The 23,259-nt window shown below is 36.6% G+C and overlaps 1 protein-coding gene across 1 annotated transcript; it reads right to left on the reverse strand.

The window, feature by feature from the left end:
- Positions 1 to 8,280: 8,280 nt before the first annotated feature.
- Positions 8,281 to 16,588, reverse strand: LOC120068464 (glutathione gamma-glutamylcysteinyltransferase 3-like). The gene is made up of 8 exons (XM_039020250.2): positions 16,318 to 16,588; positions 16,032 to 16,188; positions 12,343 to 12,581; positions 11,452 to 11,615; positions 11,313 to 11,364; positions 9,320 to 9,553; positions 8,726 to 9,217; positions 8,281 to 8,621 (listed from the first exon to the last, which is right to left on the reverse strand). Exons 1-8 carry the CDS (start codon positions 16,390 to 16,392, stop codon positions 8,571 to 8,573), a joined length of 1,464 nt encoding a protein of 487 aa, XP_038876178.1. The 5' UTR covers positions 16,393 to 16,588; the 3' UTR covers positions 8,281 to 8,570.
- Positions 16,589 to 23,259: the final 6,671 nt, after the last annotated feature.

A 23,259-nucleotide genomic window follows, 5' to 3' on the forward strand; every position in this document is an offset into this window, starting at 1 on the left:
CTGGATAGATAGCTAGGGATACAATCTTGCAAAATACTCACTCATACCCATCTTAGAGTCAGCATATAGATTGTTCCCTTAAGTACTGAATCCTGGTCTTGAACAAAGGGGCCCCATCCTCTTGTGGCTGAAAGGATTCGATTTATTGGTAGGACTGTAAACCAATTGTTCATTAGAGGCTCGGTGGAGACTTAAGGAGCAAGATGTATTACAGGGGTAAAATGGTGATTTTGACCTAACAGTAAATACAACCGATCTATCAAGGATCAACTTACTAATTATGGTTAAATCAAGTGGACAGAAATATATCTACAGCGAGGAGAGTGCAACTATTGAGTTATAGTGGTATGTCAGGATAGTTAATCAATACTGATTAATTCGGTTTAAAGATTTTAGCCAATTAATCTCAAATGTTGGAGCTTATGATCTGTAGGTCCATTAAGTTCTTCTACTAGCTCGTAAAAGGATTAAACCTTAGAATAGCTTGTTGAGAGAATTTGGAATATTCAAACTCGGTTTAGGGTTTGGATGATTATATTTGATATAATTAATGTTTAATTTTCGAATTAAACATTACGATTTTTTAGAATTGACAATATTTAAATATGATTTAAATATTTAATGAGGTGTTGTATTACTTTAATATTTTATATTAAATTAACTTAGTTAAATTAATTTATTTTTTGAATTTATGAAATTAAAAAAATTATGAAATTGGTTAATTAAAATTTGAATTTAAAATTCAAGTTTTAAAATAAATTTTATATTTAAATTAACTCAATTTTATGAATTAATAAATGGATTAAAATAGATAGTTGGATAATCCCACATTTTCTATTTAATCCACCTCATGCCACTCAATTTATAATGGAAAATTGAGTGTCTTCATCTCTTTGAATCCTATTTGCACGGATTAGAGATATATATTGACGTTTTAGTTCAAATTTAGCAGCTCATGCAACCTGAAATCTAAGATTAAAAAAACAGAAAAATTTGATTTTTCTTCCCTTCTTCAAACTCTCAAATTCCATATCAAATTCCTCTCAATTTAAAGACTATACTTTAATCTAAGACCTGAGATTAGTAGAAAAGATCTTTGTGCTGGTCTACTGAAGAGATAGAAGAAGAATTTCATTGTGTCTTTAAGCAATTGGAAGAATTCATCAAAGGTATGATTTTGAAACCCTAATATGTTGAAAACTAAAAACATGCACGCTAATTGTCTAAAGTTGATGTAATTAGAGTGCTTAGATCCTTAATTGCTTCCGCATGTTGAATGTCTCCATAAAAAATATTTCACAGTCTAGTATATTTGACCTCTATAGGAAGCCTCTATTGACACGACTCAACCTCCAAGGACTATGGGCAAGGTCGAGCTTTGCAACATGTATGTTGCAGAAATGTGCTAGTGAAGGGAGAGTGAAGCATAGGGGCCCTAGAATTGATGCCAGATCCTTCTGTGTGATATACTTGGGGATTGAGTCATACAGAAGGATGCGCCCAAGGTTTATGTCTATCACTAACATAATCCAGTGTTGCTTGTAGTTAAGTAGACTATAAATGTAATCGACATCTACCCATCCAAACTGTTGTTCAACTACCAATCCGAGCACGTCATCGATATACACGTGTTTTTTCTCCTATAATTTAGCACCTTCTTCACACATTTTCTTATATATGGCATGAAACAAGCTACTGGGACCCTGTAGGTTCAAGTAACTCTGCAAAATAGATAACAATAGGTTAAATGCATACCAATCATGCAAAATTTAAATAATCTATAATACATACCAATATGCCATGTGGCAACGTCATGAACCGATGAACACATATCTTCAACCTACTAATATACTTCTGTCGGAGAAATATGAATAAAGCATCGAGAATCTATACTATATATAAGTTCGGTTAATGGGTGCAAATAGCAAATAACAAGCATACAAACATAATGAAGATGTTAACTTACGTTGTTTTCAACCCAATAATTGTCATGTGTTAGCTCATGAAACAACTCCTTCATCGTGCAATTCATTAATTAGGCCATGTACACATTCATCACGTCTTTTGGAATAGCATGTGTCGAGTCATATGGGACGATGTCAGTCGGACGTTGACCTAGCTAAATGTATTTATGCTTTTTCCCCACCACCCTAGCCGTGTCAACTAGAGGGGTATATGTTTTTGTCGGCTTCCTCTTCATACTTGTCCGTCTCTGTTTGTTCTCAAAGTTCATAGGCTCGCCCTTCAAATCAGGCTCGACCTTCACCTTGAACTCGCCCTTCCCATTGGGCTCGCCCTTCACTTTCAGTTTGTCCTTCACTTTCTACTCGTCTTTTACCTTAGGCTCGACCTTAATCCTGAACTTCTTCAACATCTGTGGTGGAAGCAACCTAGGATGTGGTAGTGTCGATGGGGAAAAGGATGGTATCTCGGGAAGTAACATAGAAAGATATGGTATCTCGGGGAGAGCGGTAGATACTATAACGATGAGAAGGATGGGCTCCATGGATGGTGGAGGGCTGGGGTCACTAGATACGATGGAAGGTGGATGCATGGGGTCACTAGACTTTGTGGAGGGTGGAGGGATGAGGCCACTGGACTTTGTGGAGGGTAGAGGGATGGGGTCATTAGACTCTATGGAGGGAGTAAGGATGGGGTCATAGTCTCGGTGAAAGGTGGAGGGATGGGGTAAATGGCCTTGGTGGATGGTGGATGGATGGGGTCAATGGACTCTATGGATGGTGGATGGATAGGGTCATGAGACCCGATGGAATGTGGAGGAATGGGGTCAGGGGACTCGGTGGATGGTGGAGGAATAGGGTCACTAGTCTCAGTGGAATCCACGCATAAACCCTACATCGTCTACGAAATACATTAGGTCAAACACTACATGTTATATATTTACATTAAAACAAGTTCAATATAGTATACATACTCGGCACAAGGACCGCAGTAAGCTAGTGATTATTTGTATGCTGGCCTGAAGGATACTCAAGTCAGACTTCACATCTTTCAAGTCTGACTGCACATCATTCAATTTATGCTCCATCATAGACACTCTCTGGTCTATGTCAATGAGTGATGTACGAATGCCCACACCCCTCATGGGCTCCGAATGGTATGTATTCTACCGAGGCGACACTTGTTCCTCAATTGGGGGCTCATAAGTAGAGAGCTCGTGAGACTCATTATGAGGAGGGTGAGTCTCACGCTCGTAAGTAGGGAGCTCGTGAGACTGATGCTCATCGAGTTTGGCTAGTAAGAATGATGCTTGTGACTCTCGTAGTCGCTGGAGTGACCATGAACATCCTCATCATGGTGTGATCTATGTGTCTCTGAGGAGCTCGTCTCAACATCAATGTGCTCGTATACGGGCCGTTCATCAACCCTAGTGTCCCTATACCGCCTCTCCTAATCCAACATGATCAATAGTGTTGATGTGATCCTTGTCTGTACAAAACAACAAATTTTTTTTTAGTTATATGTGATATTCACCTTAAATCCAAGTAAATATTGATGTAATACACTAACCTCGCTAGATTCAAACACGTCTCGCTGTATTATTTTGGTCGGCGATGAATATGTACACTCCCACCACTAGAATCAAGGTGCGACATGTCTACCAACCGTTGATATGATCTCGTATGCCCACACCTACCATAATTCATAAACGATTACAAAACAATAATAAATAGTAAGTCATATTGTTACTAAAATAAGTAGATCTCGTATGGCCAATGAATGGATATTACATGGAATGCATAAGGAAACCCTGATAGGTTGTACTTCACAATGTAGTTCCTATTTGTTGGGATTGGTACCCTAATTCTCCCGGAGTCTCGTTATTTATAATTATACACATTGTTTTATGAATAAAATAACTGCTATTTCATTATGGCATTTACTCATATTCAACAAACAAAGCTCCATGATTATCTTATGTAAACTTAAACATATATATGAGATATACAAGTGGATCATGCCTTAAGTGATAACCTAAATAGATCTGTAATATAAGTATTAAGTTGGGATACTTGATCTTGGTGACACTACGGATACGACCCACTTTGTAAAGGTTTGCAAGTATTGTAAACTACTACAGATGATAGATTTTGACCATTCATGTGGAGACATGTGAGCGGGATTGTCCTATACAAAAAGTTTGTAAAAGATCGGACCACGAGATGACTAAACTTTGTATATAACACAGTTGATACTGGAGACTTACATCTCACCTAAACGACCATAGGTGACATGACCTCAATCGTGAGTGTTTTGGGAACTCCTACCTGAGGGCGTTTCTTTGATTAGTATGGGTGAGAGTGGCCAGATTGCCAACTCAACATACCTACCTTTTTGGGGACTTGTCTGATTTGGGAGCTGGGAACTCAATTACACAAGATGGATTTCACTCCTTCCCCGAAGCAAGGGTAAGTAGATAGATTGCTCTCTTAAGGGTTGTTTCCGGGGCTTGAACATAGTGGCCACAACTTCTCTTTGGAAGAGAGGACTCAGTCATAATAGGACTATGACTTATGTTTATTAGAGGATTTAGTGGTACTTAAGGAGTTAGATGTAACTACAGGAGCATAACGGTTATTGGCCGAGTTGTACTTACGAGCGATTTGTGAAAGGTTATCGCACTATTGATTGGTTTATATGGACACATAATATATCTGCAGTAAGGAGAGTTCAACTATCAGTCTTTAGTGGAATACCTGGCAGTTAATGGATGGTGGATCCCGCGACTAAAGAGTTTAGTCAGTTATTCACGTACCGTTGGAGCTTCGAGCTATAGGTCCATAAGGTCCCCTTGGTAGCTCAATGGATTCAAGTTGAGGATCAGTTCTTGGTGTTGATTTGAAATGTTTGAATTGACAAGAGGTAATTCGATTATATATGATATGATCAGTATAGTGTATGAGATACATCAAATGGAGGATTAATGTAAATGAGATTTACATTAAGTGCCATGGAAAAGAAAAAGAGCTATAGTTTGTATGTTTCATGAGATGAAATATTAAAATTGTAGGTTATAATTATATTATGGTAAGTTGGTTATCATTTATATTTATAATAATATTAATTATTGGATAATTATCTCCTTTTCTCTAATAACCAATTGAGTGAGAGATTATTGGTGGTTTCAGGGTAACCGTGAGATAAAAAGGAAAAATATTTTCCTAATTTTAGTAAGGTTGAGTAAGTTTAATTTTGAATTTTTCATTCTCAGAAATTGCTCATGGAGAAGATTTACTAAGCAACAACTTGGAGTTAGCTAAACGATCGTGGAGTATTCTTACACGATAGACACTTAGCTAAGCGATGAGCTAAACGATCGCATAGCTTTGCTAGACGATCGAAATGATTGGGCATCGACCTATACGATAGGTTGTTTCATCTCCCACTTGCTCAATCGTTTACACGATTGTGATTCCTCTGGTTTTCTACCTCAAACCAAGTCCGCACAGAGTCCACCCTCTGGATTCTCACACCGAGACTATCAAGGTAACCTTCTTAGTGGTGTCATACTCAACTCGACATTGTCGAGATTCTGTGGAAGCCGTTCGGGGTGTTCGGGGTGTTCTTGATCTTGGCGATCGCTTATTTCGAGTGCGCGATGTTTGTGCAGTGTAGTGGTCATGTTGGGCGAACGTTCGTGTGTTGCTGTATTGTCGTGATCGAGCGTTCGTGATCAAGGAACTAGAAAATGAGTCTGCAACGGTTTGTTATTTCTTGTCCTTGATCAATAGTAAAGCATGCTGTAATTTCTGTATTTCGCATAACCGTATGTTTTCGTTTAGATTGTAATTGTAATGTTCATATACGATTGAAATTTGGAAAGATCGTTCCGCTACTCATGGAAATCTTCGTGTCCGATTTCCTTCATTATTGTTCTTGGACCTTTTCTTATAGTTATCTGCCTTGCCACTCAATCCTTTTTGTAGTCCAAGTAACGTCCTCTCCCATAGCACGTTTCCCCAATCAATGGAATTAAAGTAACCCAAATCCTTCACATCAATTAATAATGTCTTGTCAATATTGGCCCTCGTCTTCTCCCTCCCCATCATACCCAATTCAGTGTGATAGACCAATGTGATTTTCACAACATCCATGTCGTTATCAAACTCCATCTCTTTGTACACTGTCTCTAAGGTACCAATATGAATGTCCCTTGCAAAATCATTCTTGAAGTATCTACTATGCCACCCCTCCTCACAACTGTTGGATTAGGTGACCGCCACAATCCTGTCACCAACAGGAAGTCTTCTTTGGAGAATGTAACAACCAAATCATTCAAACCGAAGATCATTTCATCCTTCCTATTGTCTATAGCCCCCCTTAATAGAATATAGTGGACCAATGGATAGCTGAAGATAATCCATGTCCAGAATCGCCCAAATATCGTCTTCTTGAAGAGGGCAAGTTGAGTGGGAGTAAGCTTTTCTTTCACAATCTTGTTACCCATCCCAATGTGAGATGATAGGTTGGTCGCTTGACTTGGAAAATGATCCTGGGGAGGAATATTGAATTGTCAAACCATTCTGCATATAATAACAAAGAACGCCAGAAATTAAGCATTCTGTTCAATATTCAATACTCGATGTATGATACTCGATGCACGATATACGATACCTGATACACGATATACGATACACGATTGCTCGATACCAGATACACGGTACATGTTACATAGTGTCCCTTACTTGCTACATTACATGTGACTAAATGATCGATTATTGAGCATTCAATTCGATTTTTCACCTTCATGACTTATCCTACTCAAATCCTAAACTCTAGACGATCCAAAATGCCAGAAATATGAAAACCAAAATGAAAAAAATTTGAGCTCCAACCAAACTATGCAAGATATGAAAACCGAAATGAAAATCTTATCGGTTGAATATCGAGGAATATGAAAGTGCATGATGGCAAAATATAACAAAGAGACAAATGATGTCAAGATATAAACAAAGAGAATAATGTTACCTAATACAAAGAGAATCAAAAGAGTTTCAAGTGTAGAAGTGCAGTTGTTGAAGGATATAAAATCGAAAGACGAGAGAGAATAGTCTGAGAAATGAGTTAAAGTGATGAAATAATGGACTTCAAACGGGTTAAGAATTCAAAAAATTCAAAATGATTGAGTATCGAGTATGACGTGACTATGATCGGGTATACACGTATCGATTGCACACGTATCGAGTGACTATGCATCCGGATATTGAGGGATCGTGCATCGAGGATCATGTGACGAGCCAACGAGGATCGCGTGATGAGCCAATGAAGATCGTGTAACAAGTAATCGAGGATCGAGTTCCTTGGTAGGCCTAGGCGCGCATGGTGCATCTTAGGGACGAAGTGGTAAAATCACATTAGCGGTGGTCATTTTTCATTTGGGCCTCACGTAAAAAAAGAAACCCAACTATAAGAAGCTAACAAACCCTTCCAAAATAGTAGGTTTACATGACACTAAAAAAATACAATCAAATCCTCATAAAAAAGTTCTCACAATAAAGAGGTGATGAGAAAAATTGAGCTCATAAAAAATCACCAATAGAGGCCTTATTTTGCGAGGAATAAATTTTTGCAAAATTTAGATAATTGTGATATATAGCTAAAAAAAGACTTGGTGAGGACTAAAAGTTATTGTGACATGATTTTAGGAGAAAAGAGTGAAGAATTTTCTTTCTATATAAACAAAAATATGTTTTATTTTGTCTCACCTCTCAATAACATGGTTTAGGAGAAAATCAGAAAGCTAAAATGATCTAAAATTTAAACTTGGAAACCTTAAGTATGAGTTTGCCAAATTGTACACATTCATTTATTTATTTATTTCGTGTAACTTTTTGAGATCTACATGCTAGAAGATATCTTATTTGACTATTAAACCCATAAAAATCATTTTGGTCATGAATTTGTACTACACAATGTTTTTCTTCAACATATTGAGTTGTGGGTGCTCAAACATGGTGAGGTGGGAGGGGGGAAGACAGGTGAGAAAGAGAAGATAAGAGGTGAGAGAGAAAAAGAAAAACATTATGGATCGAAGTTGAGCTGAAAAAAATAAGAGGGAAAAGAAGACATAAAGGAAGATAGAGATTAGAGAGGAGGGAGAAATTTTCTATGCACTTGACATTTTTGTAATCCAAGAGCAAAAAGAGAATTTCACATCTAAAACAGGTAGAAAAAACAAACATAGAAAACATGTCATTTTTTTTTTATAAAGTTCTTAGATTTTAGATTACTTTTAGCAATTTCCCATGATCACATTCATTGTCCAAAGCCTCTCAACTTTATTTTTATTTCTTAATAGTACTCCATTGCTCAAATTGTCATGTCATCAAAGTCCAAGCAACTTGTGAATTACAATGTAAGATTCTCAACATGCATCCTCAAGATGGTACCTCTTATGAGTTCACCATTCTTGAATGGATCCTAAGTCTCATTTTTGGACCAAATCCCCATTTGAGATTTATAGTCTCATATGATATAATCTCTCAAATAAATCAGAGTGATCTCAGTTCTGCTGCGTTATTGAGAATTTATAGCAATCATATAGTATTTCAGCTGAGATCACTCATAAGAAAGTGCATTTGTTGTCTCAAGTGCAGAACCTGTCATGAACCCAATATAAATATTAGGAATAAGGAAAACTCTCCGATATAGTTTTTCTATTTGGGGGGCAAGCCAAATTAGAAAGGAAACAAAACTGGATTACCTCATCCTGAAGCAAAGAAGGAAGGTAGTTTTCTGCAACAAGTCTATTAATGTCTGCCAACAATTTCTCATCTTTAATGGTGGACCAAATATGTTGTGGAAGTGCTAGCAACAATATGGTTAGAACATCAACAGCAGATGGCCATTGACAACAACACTCATCTGAAATATGACTTGATTCTGTTTTACATAAAGGTACCAACATATCTACTCCTTTAATATCATTAGTAACAACAGCCCCTGACACTACCACTGCTGGCTTCTCATTTTCAGCATTCAAAAGGCGGATATCAGTTCTGCAGAAACTTCGATCAGCTGAGCAAGGTTTCGCAGCTAAAGTTTCTGCCCTTTGACAACAAAAAGTTGCAGCAATTTCAGGTAATTCATCTTTGTCAAACAAAGATGCAAGGCCTTCGCATAGTGTCCCAGATGCCAACCACTGTTTGATATGTTTGAAGAGTTCAGTCGCTCGTAGTTGTTCCAATATCTCTTCCTGAGATTCCCATAGTTAAACCTTAGGAAAAAAAAGATCAAACATTTATGCATATGTGCAAATAGTTGAACAAGAAAAATAATAGAAAATGTTCAAGAGAACCTTGACAGCTAGTCTTCCTCTCTCCTCTGCATTAAGTTTTACATTCCCATTCCCATCCTCTTGCTCCCGGACTTCTGCAACCCACTTGATAAAGTGTCTTAGATTTTGAGGTGGCAATTTAAATACAACAGAAAGTAATTCCTGTACACTTTTCACATCTTCAGTTTTCAGAAGTCGAGGAACGTCTTCTGTTAAGTATTTTACAACATTATTCCAACCGTCATGCTGACAACTCTGCACAAAACAAATTACATCCAGTGTTCAACATTAATTCTTAACATATATGCAGAAGAAAATGCCTAAAAGCATATACCTTACATTTTAGAGAGTTATTAGAATAACTCTGAAGTTCAACGATCAAACTTGTAATTTAACCTTAATTCTTTTAAGGTTTAAATCCTATTTTAATCTCTCAACTTTGAATCTTGTTCTACTTTAGTTCCTAAACTTTTAAAAACGTCTGTATAAGTCCCTAAACTTTAAAAAAATGCCTACATTGGTCCCTCCAGTTAAGATTTTGTTAATTTTTTAAAAGAATGGTGAGCTGAATTATATTTATATATGACTAACGTAAATAGAAGTCTGTCGGAATTGTAGTTGAAAGCTCGCCAAAATCCATGGAAAATCAAAAAACTTAAATAGAGAAAGATCGAAGTAAAAAAAATCATTGATTTCCTTCTCTTTTTTTCCCTTCAAAACTCACCTCTCCTACGTTCCCCCAAGTTTCACATATTTTCTTCCTTTTAAAAAAAAAAAAAAAATACTATCTTTCTTATTTCTTTGATCAAAAGACCTTACTGTTTTTTTCCCCAAATTGGAATCTCAAGCAAATATGATAAAAATGGAGTAGAATCAAATAAATCCAATCCATATAGAAAATAGACTCAAACAAAAAAATATATTACCTCAATGAATCACAGAACTGGGTTAAAAAAAAAAAGAAAAAAAAAAGCAAGGATTGGGAAAAAGAGAAAAAAGTATTTTGATGCATCACAAAAATATCCCAAACTTGAGAAAACAAAGCATTTAAAGACTGTATATGGATAAAATTGCATATGACACATTTTGAGAAACGGAAGTAAATGCCAACCACCAACAGGCCAAGATAGTGAACAAACAAAATCAAATTGACTTTTAAATTACCCTCTAATTGAAAATTGAAACCCTGAATTTTTTAGTATAGATAATGTATTTGGTAGCCTAGTCATCTATAAACACAATCCAACTCACCATTCTGTTAAAAATTAACGAAATCTTAACAACAGGAACCAAAATATGCATTTTTTTAAAAGTTTAGGGACTTAAAAAGACATTTTTAAAAGTTTAAAGACTAAAATAGAACAAGATTCAAAATTCAAGAACCAAAATAGGATTTAAACCTTCTTTTAATTATGGTTAATCTTCTTACAAATTATTCCAAGACATTTTTTTTTTTTTGGTTTGAAAAGTTGCAAACGATACGCTAGTTTTAAATTTTACCATTACTTTTTAAGGAATTAGTACATATGCACAGGTAGAAATTAGAATGTCACTTGTGACATTTCTATAAAACTACGGTAAGATTTAACACAAGGCGTGATTTTGCGAGGCTTTTGAACCATTTATGGAGTATATGGGTGCGCTCAACATATTTTAGAAATCACACCACATGAGCGTAATTTTGTAATTACCACTAATATAAATTAATAACTAGTATTATAAAAACAAAGTCGAATAACAATTTTTTTCCCGGTTTTCCATAGTATAATTCACTTTTGACCAATTTCATCAGTTTATTGACTTTTGTTAATTTTATCAGGATGAGTTCAGAGAGGTCAGGCAGTTTGATGTCTATTCATCAATTTTCTTTATTTTTTCTTCCATGCCATATGGTCGGTTCAACTTCAGTTTTCATACTAGACCAACCCAGTAATAAACCTAGTGCATAGCAGTGTTATAAGAACAAAAGCAGGGGAATCCCCGGGGAAGTAGTATCTCCAAGAAAAAGATGTACCAGAGTGTAAAGAATAGACGGGCCCCTGGGTAGCTTTGATAAAATCATGTACCTGCGTTAAAAAAAGATATCAGAATATGGACCTGCAGCATAGAACCCACTCCACAAAGAAACACGCAAAATGAGAGTACGAATTTACCCTCTAGGTAGTCCTGTTGCACCATCGATTGTGTTCATGGCATCCCACAGTAGGGTAAGTGGAACCCAGTGAGGAGGATACTTGAAACGCGCAACATCCAAAATGAGAACCATATCTTTTCCAGCATGATAACCCCCAATTGGTGAGAAATGGCCAGTTCCAGTCTGAAACCAATCATTATGTTTAAACTTTAAAACAAGTCTCAAATTAACTTCTATGACAAGTGATCGAATATACCAATTACATGTTATCTAAAGAAATATACATATTTTTTTAAAAAAATAAAAAAATAAAAAATTTGTACATTGGTTTATATTTATGGTAACATACACCTTTTTCAGTTACAACAGCTGAAGACATAGTAAGACCTAGGGGTGTGCACGGTTCGGTTCGATCCAGTTTTGGGCCGAACCATGAACCAAACCAAAGTCCATGGTTCTCAAGTAAACAGAACCGTGGAAACCGATTTCCATCGGTGAACCGAACCAACCTGAATCGGTTCAAGTCGGTTTGGTTTGGTTTATAACCGATGGTTTTTTTTTTAATTAGACAAGGGGTTATGGGTTGGACTTATGGACCGATCAATATTACTTAATATTTAACTTTTACTTAATATAATATTTAATAAATATTATTTATATTAATAAATATTAATATATATAGGATTGGTTCGGTTCGGTTCGGTCCGGTCCAGTTCTCCGGTTTTTCAGGATAGAGAACCGTTGACCAAACCGAACCGAACCAGTCGGTTCGACTACTTAATGAACCGATAGTTGCTTTTTTAAAAAAACAAGACCAAACCAGTCGGTTCGGTCTGGTTCTCTGGTTTTGATCGGTTCCTACACACCCTACTAAGACCATCCATGAAGATACATACTTGAATATATGTACCTGCTTAAGAACTCCTCTGTGGTAGGAAGTGATCACATGACAGTCCTCAGAAGATGAACATGATACAACATGCTTACGAAAATCATCAACAGTGCTTTCATTTGTCCTAAAAGCTACTACTTTAGCACCATTGCAGCGAGCCAAGCATGCAACCTTACCAAAGGTGATGCCGTCAGTTTTGATTTTTGCTAAAGGTTCACAGCAGTCCAGCATAGAGTCATCAAACCATCTCCACGGTCCTGAAGAAAATAAGAACCATCAGTTTATCAAACTGACACGAAACCTGTTATTATGAAGGTATTTAAACAACAAATGGTACTGGTAGTTTATTCATTTTTTTTTTTTTTTTTTTTGGTAAGAACAACAACTTTCATTGAGAAAAAATGAAACGGGCATACAAAACACAAGCCCACAAAAAAGGAGAATCTCTTTACAAGAAGGGACTCCAACTATACAAAATCGTGTTCATAGAATAATTACAAAAAACCTTCAAAATCGAAGCCCAATGAAAAGCGTGAAAACAAACAATAGTACAAACACTAGCAAACCAAAGAAAACGACATTTCTCCCCGAATGGCGGATTGAAAAGGAGCTCCTCGATTATATCTCTAATGTCTCTCTGACGAGCATACATCAAAACAAACATCTAGAAGAAAAAATCCCAAACAAAGCCAAAATCACAATGCCAAAGAATATGGTCCAGGTCTTCCCCTGCTTTCCTGCATAGGATGCAACAAAAAGAGTCCCACCAACGACGACATCTTCCTAACAAGCCTATCCAACGTACTAATACAACCGTGGAGAACTTGTCAAATAAAGAATTTCACTTTTCTAGGAATCTTAATCCTCCGCAACAAAGAAAAGACGGACTCCCCCACAGGAGAAGGGTTAGCCAAACACTGAAAAAGGATTTACATGAGAACCCTTCCAAAGGATTAGGGCTCCAGACTCTCACATCTCTCCTCCCAAGGCGAAAGGGGGTGGTGGCTCTCAAGAAAAGAAAGGAGGGCAATCACATCCATCGTTTCCCTATTGGAAAGAACACGAGGGAACCCGAAAGAGAATGAGCAAGAGCTCCCATTCCACACAAGAAAATTTGTCACAAAATGATTTTTAAGAGAAAACAAGTGATACAACTGGGGGAAGAACCACAAAGTGGTCTTTCCCCCACCCAGTGATCTTCCCAAAAATATGCCTTTCTCCCATCCCCACCACACAACAGACCCAAAGAACAAAAGCAGGGAGCTCTTTCTAATATCTTTCCAAAGATTCCGGTAAGTGCTTTTAACCCCTTTAGCCAGCCACTCAAAAGGATGGGGGTCATGTTTATTAACAACAATCCTACGCCATAAAGAATTGGGCTCAGAGGAAAAGCACCACAACCATTGGGCTAAAAGGGCTTTGTTTTGAGTCCTAAGTTCCCCAATTTCAAGACCCCCCAAGAAACCGGTTTTTCGATAACCTCCCAACCAATAAGGTGCGAACCATTACCTTTTCCTTCATCAATCCCTTCCCAAAGGAAGTCATGCATTAATCCCTCCAAACACTTGCGCACCTCCCCCCGAGCTCTAAAGAGAGAGAAGAAATAAACCAAAATGCCATTCAGGACCGTTTTGATCAGAGTAAGACGGCCCGCTTTAGAAAAGAAACTCTTTTTCCAAGAAGCCGACCTACTTCAAACTTTGTCAATCAAAGGGTCCCATAAAGACGCAATTTGGATTATTCACAAGAGGGAGGCCAAGGTAAGAAGAGGGAAGGCTTCCAACCTCACAACCAATCCACTCCGCCCACCTTTTAACCTTGTCTCCCTCAATATTGATACCCATGACACAACACTTTTCCTTGTTAATCTTCAGACCCGACATCTCCTCAGAGAAAGCAAGAACGTGATTCAAGATCAAGAAAGAATTAACACTTCCAGAGCAGAAGAAAAGGGTATCATCCGCAAACTAAAGATGGGAGAGGGGGACCCTATCCTTACCTACCTTAAAGGGTTCAAAAAGGTTACCTTCGACACACTTACTCACCAATCAGCTAAGCACATCCATAACAAGAAGGAAAAAAAAAAAAAAGGATAGAAGATCTCCCTACCTCAGCCCTCTTGTCGCTGTCACTTTGCCTCTAGGACTTCCATTGATAAGGAAGGTGTAGCTCACATTCCTCAAGCAACCCCACATCCATATGTGCCACTTAAAACCAAAGCCTTTCCTCTTTAAAACCTTATCCAAGAAGTTCCAATCCACGTCGTCATAAGCTTTTTCAAAATCAATCTTAAACAACACTCTTTCCCTCTTTCTAGCTCTATAATCCTCAATCGCCTCAATGGTGACAAGAGCTTGATCCAGAATTTTTCTCCCCACTACAAAGGCCCTTGCTCTTGCAAAATAGTGAATGGGAGCACCCTCTTAAGCTGATTCACCAAGACTTTTGCCAAAATTTTGTACACACTAGTGATGAGACTAATAGGATGAAAATCCTTAATTCTAGTCACATACTCCTTCTTTGGGATCAAACAGACATAAGTTTCCGACATAGAACTATTTAAAATCCCCCTTCCATAGAACTCTTGGAAAACTTTGACAAGGTCCTCCTTCACAAGAGACCAGTTCTCTTAATAGAAGGCCATTGTAAACCCGTTAGGCCCTGGAGACTTCAAGCTATCGCTCCAAAAACAACCCTTCTGATCTCCTTAACAGTGAGAGGCTCAGGTAAGTTGTCTTTATCTTCCTAAAAAATAGGGCTCCACTGAATTCCTTGAACAAAGGGTTTGGCCGAGACCTCCGGGCCATATAACGTGGAGAAAAAACTAATAGCTTCCTCCTCAATCTTCTTATCCTCCTTTAAAACCTTCCCTGAATTAGAGACCAAGGGGCCAATTCTATTCCTGCTCTTACGGCCACTCGCCACCCAATGGAAAAGAGTGAAATTGCAATCCCCGTCCTTAGCCCATGCTGACTTCACTTTTTGTCTTTAGCTGCACGTTTCCTTTCTAACCACCTCCACAAAAAGGGCCTTAAGAGGTGGAATGAGTGTTTGTAGACTCAATTTTGAGGTCCTTCAAATCATCAAGATAATGTAATGAGAAACCTCCGCAAAAATGGACCTTAAGGGAATCCATTTAGTCTCCTTTCTCACCTAATTCTTTTTGTCTCTTTCCTCTTTTCTTGCATTTAAATACTAGTTAGGATTTATGTAGGCAAGAACGCTGCTGAACTTAATTTACAGTTCCTATCGTGCGAGCACCGAAGGTTTGGAGACTACATGGCCACACCTTAATCGATATAGATGGCCTAAATCTTAAACTTTTATCAGGACTAAGAGCACTTTGACCGACTTTAATAGTAAGTTAGCAACATGAAATTAACTTTGACGGAATACTTTTGTCATATCCTATTAGCAAAAATAGCTTGCAAAATACTAATGGGCACCAAATTATCCTGTTTGGAACTGAAATTGCAAAGACTCGATAAGGTATGTTCTCCAAACTGGAAAAAGTGCTTCCTACATGGTATTAGAATGACTGAAAGGAAAATCAAAACACTGGTCGCCATGCTCATTTTTGCACGTATGAAGAGTACAAGGAAAATTAGATCGTAGTAATTCATCGATTGTCAAAATCGCCAATAGAAGAACCAATGCCAAATGGGCTCTCAATTATAAGGGAAAGCAAGTAGCGAATTTCGATTTACCTTTCCATTTTCTGCCAGGATCAATAGAAAGAGCGTTGAGGACAACGGCAAGGGTTGCAAGTCCACAATAAGCAGGTTCTGATTGGGTTTGATAGTAAGAAATCAACTTGAAAAACCCATCCATGGTTCCATCTCCAAGCGCCTCAGTAAAGAGACGCTGCAAGATTCACACAGCTAAAGTTAGTTTTTTTTTTAAAAAAAAAAAAAAAAAACAGAAACAAAAAACCCATTAGGAAAATGATCAAAGAAATTGGGAAGAAGATGTGAGATGTTGGATTGAAGGCACCTTTCCATCGGAAGAAGCAAAATCTATAGCTGGAGGAGAGGGAAGAACTCTGCGATAAAATCCTGCGACGGCCATTATAGGAGATGAGGATTGTCAAATTCTGCAATTTGAAGGCCCCAATTTGAATACTCTTCATGGAAATCTCCTCTCTTTCTTTTCCTTTTGTTTTTCCCATTTTTCTTTCTTCCTTCGTAGTGGAAAGAGAAGTACGGATACCGATGCGAGAATTTTTTATTCTCTTTGAATCAAATTTAAAAGGGCGAAAAGAAATAGTTCCTATTTTTCTCAGCACAAAATTTAAATATTATCATAACAGAGGTACACATATTTAGTGTTCATTGAACCTATGTTATGTCTCATTTTTTTAGAGCGTATGAGCAAATTTCATGAAAAATTGAGAAAATTGAGATTTTAGAGAAATTCCTTACTTCATATTTTGTTGTTTTATTTTATTTTATTTTATTTATATACTATATTTAATATTTATTTATTTTATTATTATATTATATTTATTTATTTTAATATTATATTTTATTGGTATCCGTTTTTCTCCAAATTCATATTCTTGTTGTGCTCCTCAAGTTCACAACACGTCATCAGCATTAGTTTCTATCGTTTTTTCCGCTAAAGTAGGTCCTAAAGATATGTTGATATTTCTTTCTTCGTTAGAATTAATAAATTAAATGTTGTTTTACATATTTGATATGTTAAAATTCTAATATAAATATAATATTTTGTAATAGTGTTACTACGAAAATATTATAAAATTCGAATTTGTAGCATTTGGTATTAATGGTAATAATTATTTGTCATTGGTGCTTGATACCAAAATACACCTGGATGCCATAAAAATGTGATCATCAGAAAATATTTTTTCTTCCTAAAGTACGTCGTAAATAGATGTACTTGAGGCTCCAAAATTTTAAATCAATATGTTAGAGAACATTTTCTACATTTCATGTCTTGAATATGCTCCTACAGCAGCGATATTGAGAGAAATGTTTTAAACGATATTCTGAACTAATTGCATGTATTATCATGACCGAACAAAATAACGAGTTATTGATGAAAAATCATAAATCTCAACCAACCGGAACGACACCATTCCCTGAAGTGAATGCTGTGAATTTAATAATAATCGTGGTTGAGGTCGTGGTTGTGATCGATGTTGTGACCGTGGAAGAGGAAGAAATAATTATATTTTCATGGTGGTCATTTTAATCATTCAAATTTCAAAAGAACCATACAAAATGATGATCATAAAGGAAAAACTCCAGCATAAGAGTTCAAAAAGTGTTGAAAATAATGCTTTCGATGTGGAATGATTGAGTATTGGTCACGTACTTGTCGTACGTCAAAACACCATCAAAACACTTAGTTGATCTCTATCAAGCATCCCTGAAAGAAAAAAAGAAAAATGTGGAAGCAAATTTTGCATACTAGACTAATGACATATTTGACCCATCCTATATGATCAATTTAGATGTGGCAGACTTCTTTGAATATCCTAAAGAGAAAATCGGCAGAATTGATGGAACATCAAGTGTTTTCTTTTGACTTTGAAAATATCTAGACTTAATGTTGTTATTTTATGGGTTTTTTTAAATAAAAAATATTTAAAAATATTTACACTTTATAGCAAAAAGTTTCAAAAGTACAAAGTACTTTTAGAACCTTTTGCTATAAAGAATAAATATTTTTTGGTTTTTTCTGTTTATAAGAATTTCCATTTTTTTATTCATCTCCATGTTTTTTTTCCTCTTAGTAGATATTAACATTTGTATATTTCAAATGTTGTTTTTCTTATTGTAATTAATTTTTTTAGTAAAGAAACCTAGATCATTTTTATATGTTGGATGACTAAAAATGAATAAAGAAAATCTATGTCTGACAGATAGGAATGGCAACGGGGCCGGGGCGTGGTAGGGATGCACTCCTCATCCCCGTCCCTGCCCCATTTCCCGTTTTGGGAAGTCGGAGTCGAAGTCGGAGAATCCCCGTTTGGAGATTCGAGTCCCTGCAGGAAAAATTTCCCACTTTTTATTTATTATTTTATTATTTAAAATTAACTAAATTTAATATTTATATTGAAATTGTAAATTTTATATAGGAAATTAGTATTATTGTTACATATAGTTGTTTAAATTAAACATTACTTTTTATTATAAATTAATAAAAATTAAATTTATTATATTAGATTTTTAACATTAAAAAGAAAAAAAACTAACTGTTTCAGTAATATATTATTATTATTATTAGATATATATATATATATATATATTATCAATTTAAAAAAATCGGGGTGGGGACAGGGATCGGGTTTGGGGTCGGGGAGGGACGGGGATCCCCTCTCCATCCCTAATCGAGGACCCGACTTAAGTCACCAGTTTGACCTCTGTCCCTAGTTAAACCAAGAGGACCTAATCCCATAGGGAATTTTGTCATCCCTACTGCCAGATAGTGCAACAACACATACAATACTTACGAGTAGAAAGTATTTTTCTAAACTGATAATGCTGGAAGTAAAAGTCAATACAATATCAGGTTCTGCAAATTTGATTGAAGAATTTGTAAAAACAAATATTATTTTGCCTAGGGGAATAAAATTTACAATTGACAACGTATTGTTCTCTGATCAATAAAAAATAAATCCACTTAGTTTTAAAGATATCGTTGCAATGGTTATCATATTGAGACTGATAGAAAGAATAATATAGAGTATCTTTTTATCATATCTACTGTTTTATATGAAAAGCGTATACTAGAAGAATTGTCTGTTTTATCCTGTGGATTATATTATACTCGTATACGAGTAATTGAAACATATACAACAATGAACCTGAAATTCATGAATCCAGACATATTTACAATTTGGCATGACCTATTGGGTTATCCATGATCTATAATAATGAGAATAATTATTGAAAATTCAAATGGGCATCCATTGAAGAGCCAAAAGATTCTTCAATCTAAAGAATTATCATGTGATGCTTGCTCTCAAGGTAAATTAATCATTAGACCATCACCAGTTAAAGTGGGGACTGAATCACCTACATTTTTAGAATGAATTTATGGTGATATATGTGGACCTATTAACCCAATAAGTGGACTATTTAGATATTTTATGATACTAATATATGTTGGGATTGGTGTCCTAATTCTCCCGAAGTCTCGTTGTTTCGTAAGATACACATTGTTCAATGAATAAAATAAGTGTTATCTAATTATGGCATTTACTCATATCCAATAAACAAAGATCCTTAGTTATCTTATGTGAACTTAAGCATGTATATGTGATATACAAATGGATCATGCCTTAAGTGATAAACTAAATCGGTCTGTAGTATAAAGATTAAAGTGGGATACTTGATCCTGGCGACACTACGGATACGACCCGCTTTGTAGAAGTTTGCAAGTGTTGTAAACTACTACAGATGGTAAATCCTGACTATTCATGTGGAGATGTGGAGCGGAGGTGTCCTATACAAAGAGTTTATATTAGACCTGAATCACGAGATGACGAGACTCTGTATATAATGTCGTTGATACAAGATACTTGCATCTCACCTAACGACCATAGGTGACACGACCTCAATCCTGAGTGTTTTGGGAACTTTTGCCTTTGAGGACGGTCCTTTGATTAGTATGGGTGAAAGTGACCAGATTGCCAACTCAACATGCCTACCTTTTTGGGAACTTGTTTGATCTGGGAGCTGGGAACTCAATCCACAAGATGAAATTCACTCATTTCCCGAAGCAGGGATAAGTAGAGAGATTGCTCCCTTAAGGGTTGATTCTGGGGCTTGAATATAGTGGCCACAGCTTCTCTTTGGAAGAGAAGACTCAGTCATAGTAGGACTATGACTTATGTTCATTAGAGGGATCAGTGGTACTTAAGGAGACAGATGTAATTACAGGGGCATAACGGTTATTGGCCCAGCTGTACTTACAAGCAATCTATGAAGGGTTGTTGCACTACTGATTGGTTAAGATGGACACTTAATATATCTGTAGTAAGGAGAGTTCAGCTGTTGGCCTTTAGTGGAATGCCTGACAGTTAACGGATGGTGGATTCCGTGACTAAAGAGTTTAGTTAGTTATTCACGTATCATTGGAGCTTCGAGCTACAGATCCATGAGGTCCCCTTGGTAGCTTGGATTCTGTTGAGGATCAGTTCTTGATGTTGATTTGAAATGTTCAAATTGACAAGAGGTATTTTGATTATATATGATATAATCGGTATGCTGTATAAGATACATCTAGTGGAGGATTGATGTAAATGAGATTTACATTAATTACCATGGAATAGAAAAAGAACTATGGTTTATATGTTTCATGAGATGAAATATTAAAACTATAGGTTATAAATATAGTATGATAAGTTGGTTATCATTTATATTTATAATAATATGAATTATTGGATAATTAATTCTTTTTCTTTTAAATAACCAAAGTAGTGGGTGGTTATTGGATCATGGTAACCGTGAGTTTAAAAGGAAAGTGGTTTCCTATTTTGAAAAGAAGTTTTTACAAACGATTGAAAAAAGTTTTTGAGTTTTTCTCTCTCGTGCAAAGAAATTCACGGATCGTCAAGTAAATACAGATTTACTAAATGACGGTTGGGTGAGCTAAATGATTGTGCAGATGCGAGCTAAACGATCGCTGGCCCAAGGTAAACGATCATGTAGTGTCTGTAGGCGACTGACTCAACTCGACACCGTCGAGGTTTTCTGGAGGCCGTTCGTGGTGCTGTGGAGGTCGTTGTTTTGCGGAGGAGTTCGCGGCCGAGGAGATCGTTGAGGGCAAGCGTGAAGTGTTCGTGCTGTGTTGTGGTCGTGTAGATCGAGCGCTTGTGGTTGCTGTTGTTCGATCAGAGTCGCACAACAGAGCATGAAGATGCTACTGCATTTGTTCGTACAGTTTTTCCATCTGTACATTTGAGATTCTCATGCTGTAATTTCTTTATTATTTGCATAACCGCTTGTTTGAAGTCGACTGTAAATGTATTGTTGATTCATGATTGTAATTTGGAATAGTCTTGTTCCGCTGCTCATGGAAATCTCGTTTCCGATTTCCTTCAATTGGTATCAGAGTCAGGTTCTCTGATATTCCAAATTACAGATCTGAATCGAACACTTTTTATAGTCGCGGTGGGTTTCTGCATTTGTAGTTAACCGTTTTCTGCATTTGTGGGTGAATTTGATGAAAGTTTCGGGTTTTAAATTGCCTTTTTGTTAAAGCTTTCGATATTACAAAGTATTAATTGTAAGGGCCCCTGTGTTTTAGGGGGAAATTAACTTTGCAATCAAGTCTATAATTTGAAAAGTTCGAGTTCGTCGAGTCGTTCGTGATGAAGCTTCGGCGCATGGCGATGCAGTTCTCAACGAAGAAGTAGATCAAGCATTAGTTGGATCGTGTAGCCTTAGGTAAATGATCGTTGGGATTTAACTAAGCGATCGTTTAGATATTTTTTTTCTAGACGATCGTGTAGTATTTTCTAAACGATCTTTTAACAAATGCTAAGCGACGGGGTAAATCGTTTACCATATCGCGTAGCATTGGTTGAGTGATCGCGTAGGCGCTGGAGGTAGGCAATCATAGTGGGAGCATGCGATGCTCCTTGTTTAGTAGAAGGTGCGCGCTAGATGATCGCGTAGTTAGCAAGCTCCATTGGTTAGTTACTACCTATGCGATCGTGCGTATGCGATATGGAGGCACTAGCTTAGCAATCACCTAGGCGATGGTGCTTCATGGCATCGTAGTTGCTTAGACGATCGCGAAAGGCAGGCGTCGTGCGGAGCGCGCTAAGCTATCGTGTACTTTAAGCTTCATCACTTAGTTATGGTACACGATCGTGTTGTAATATCTAAACGATAGTTTGGATTTTTGTAGACGATCGTATAGTAGATATTAAACGATGTTTAACTCTGAAGCACTGGTAAACGATAGAACGAAGTGTTTGTTTTATCGTCTAGACGATCGCGGGGTGCTTAGTACACGATGGATGGTTGAAGAAACAATGCTTTGACGAGCGGTTCAAGACTCGGTTTGCCTGTTTGAACCGACGACTTCTTGTCTTTGTAATAGTTAGCTTTTTTTGTGTTTTAAGGCAATTTTACCCAGTTCATCAACTTTGATTTCTTATACATGTGATGTATGGTACTAATATGCCAAAGTTTTTGTCATATAGTTCAAAACCTACCTTAGGTTGTGCAATTATTCATGCATCATGTATTATAAATGTTATAATCGAGCATGAAGAAATTACTTGAAAGCATGTGCATGCATCATGAAATATAAGAGTTATATTTTGCATACAGTGAGCATTATCATGCATCATCCTTTATAAATGTTATAGTCTAAGGGTGAATGGAAGCATGTTTTGCTTGTTTCATTGCGGTTTTGTATAAATGTTATATAAAAGAAGTAGCAATGAATGGACAATGCATTGAGCATGACACTTAGGCCGTTTATAAGTGTTATGAATGCCTTGCATGTGTTAGCTTAGCATTGTGGTTGTTTCCGTTTATAAGTATTATAAAGGAAATTAGACCTAAAATCAATAATTCAGAGTTGCATGCGGACTTAGGGTGAACTCAAGTCTTTAAAAGGGTTTTAAAATTGGATTGAGATAGATCTAAGTTCAAATGGTTCTAAAGAGTTTAGTAACCTAGATTAATCTTTTAAAATCAATTTAATAGGATTAAATTGGTTGGAATAAAAGATTAAATTTGTTGTAAACCTATCTAGAAGGGGCCTTTTGTCTAAGGCGGGTTCTGGCTAGGTTGGGGTTCTTAAGTTGACGGAAACATAATACCCCTGCCTGGGAACCTACCTGGAAAGGTGAATTAGATAGGTTTTCAACAAGCATGCGACGTTTTGTCAAAGACTCCGTTAAAGAGTTTAATGGATGATGATCAAAAGTTGTTTCACTATCCAAGG

The sequence above is a fragment of the Benincasa hispida genome, chromosome 12, assembly GCF_027475165.1.
Source record: "Benincasa hispida cultivar pf3 chromosome 12, pf3_genome.v1.1, whole genome shotgun sequence".
Classification (NCBI taxonomy): domain Eukaryota; kingdom Viridiplantae; phylum Streptophyta; class Magnoliopsida; order Cucurbitales; family Cucurbitaceae; genus Benincasa; species Benincasa hispida.

Coding starts and splice junctions, on each gene's coding strand:
- LOC120068464 (XM_039020250.2), bottom strand. CDS start 16,392: ATGGCCGTCGCAGGATTTTATCGCAGAGTTCTTCCCTCTCCTCCAGCT. Junction 9,554..11,312: donor CGTCTATTCTTTACACTCTG/GTACATCTTTTT, acceptor TGTTTTGTGCAG/AGTTGTCAGCATGACGGTTG. Junction 8,622..8,725: donor CTTCTTTGCTTCAGGATGAG/GTAATCCAGTTT, acceptor GGTTCATGACAG/GTTCTGCACTTGAGACAACA.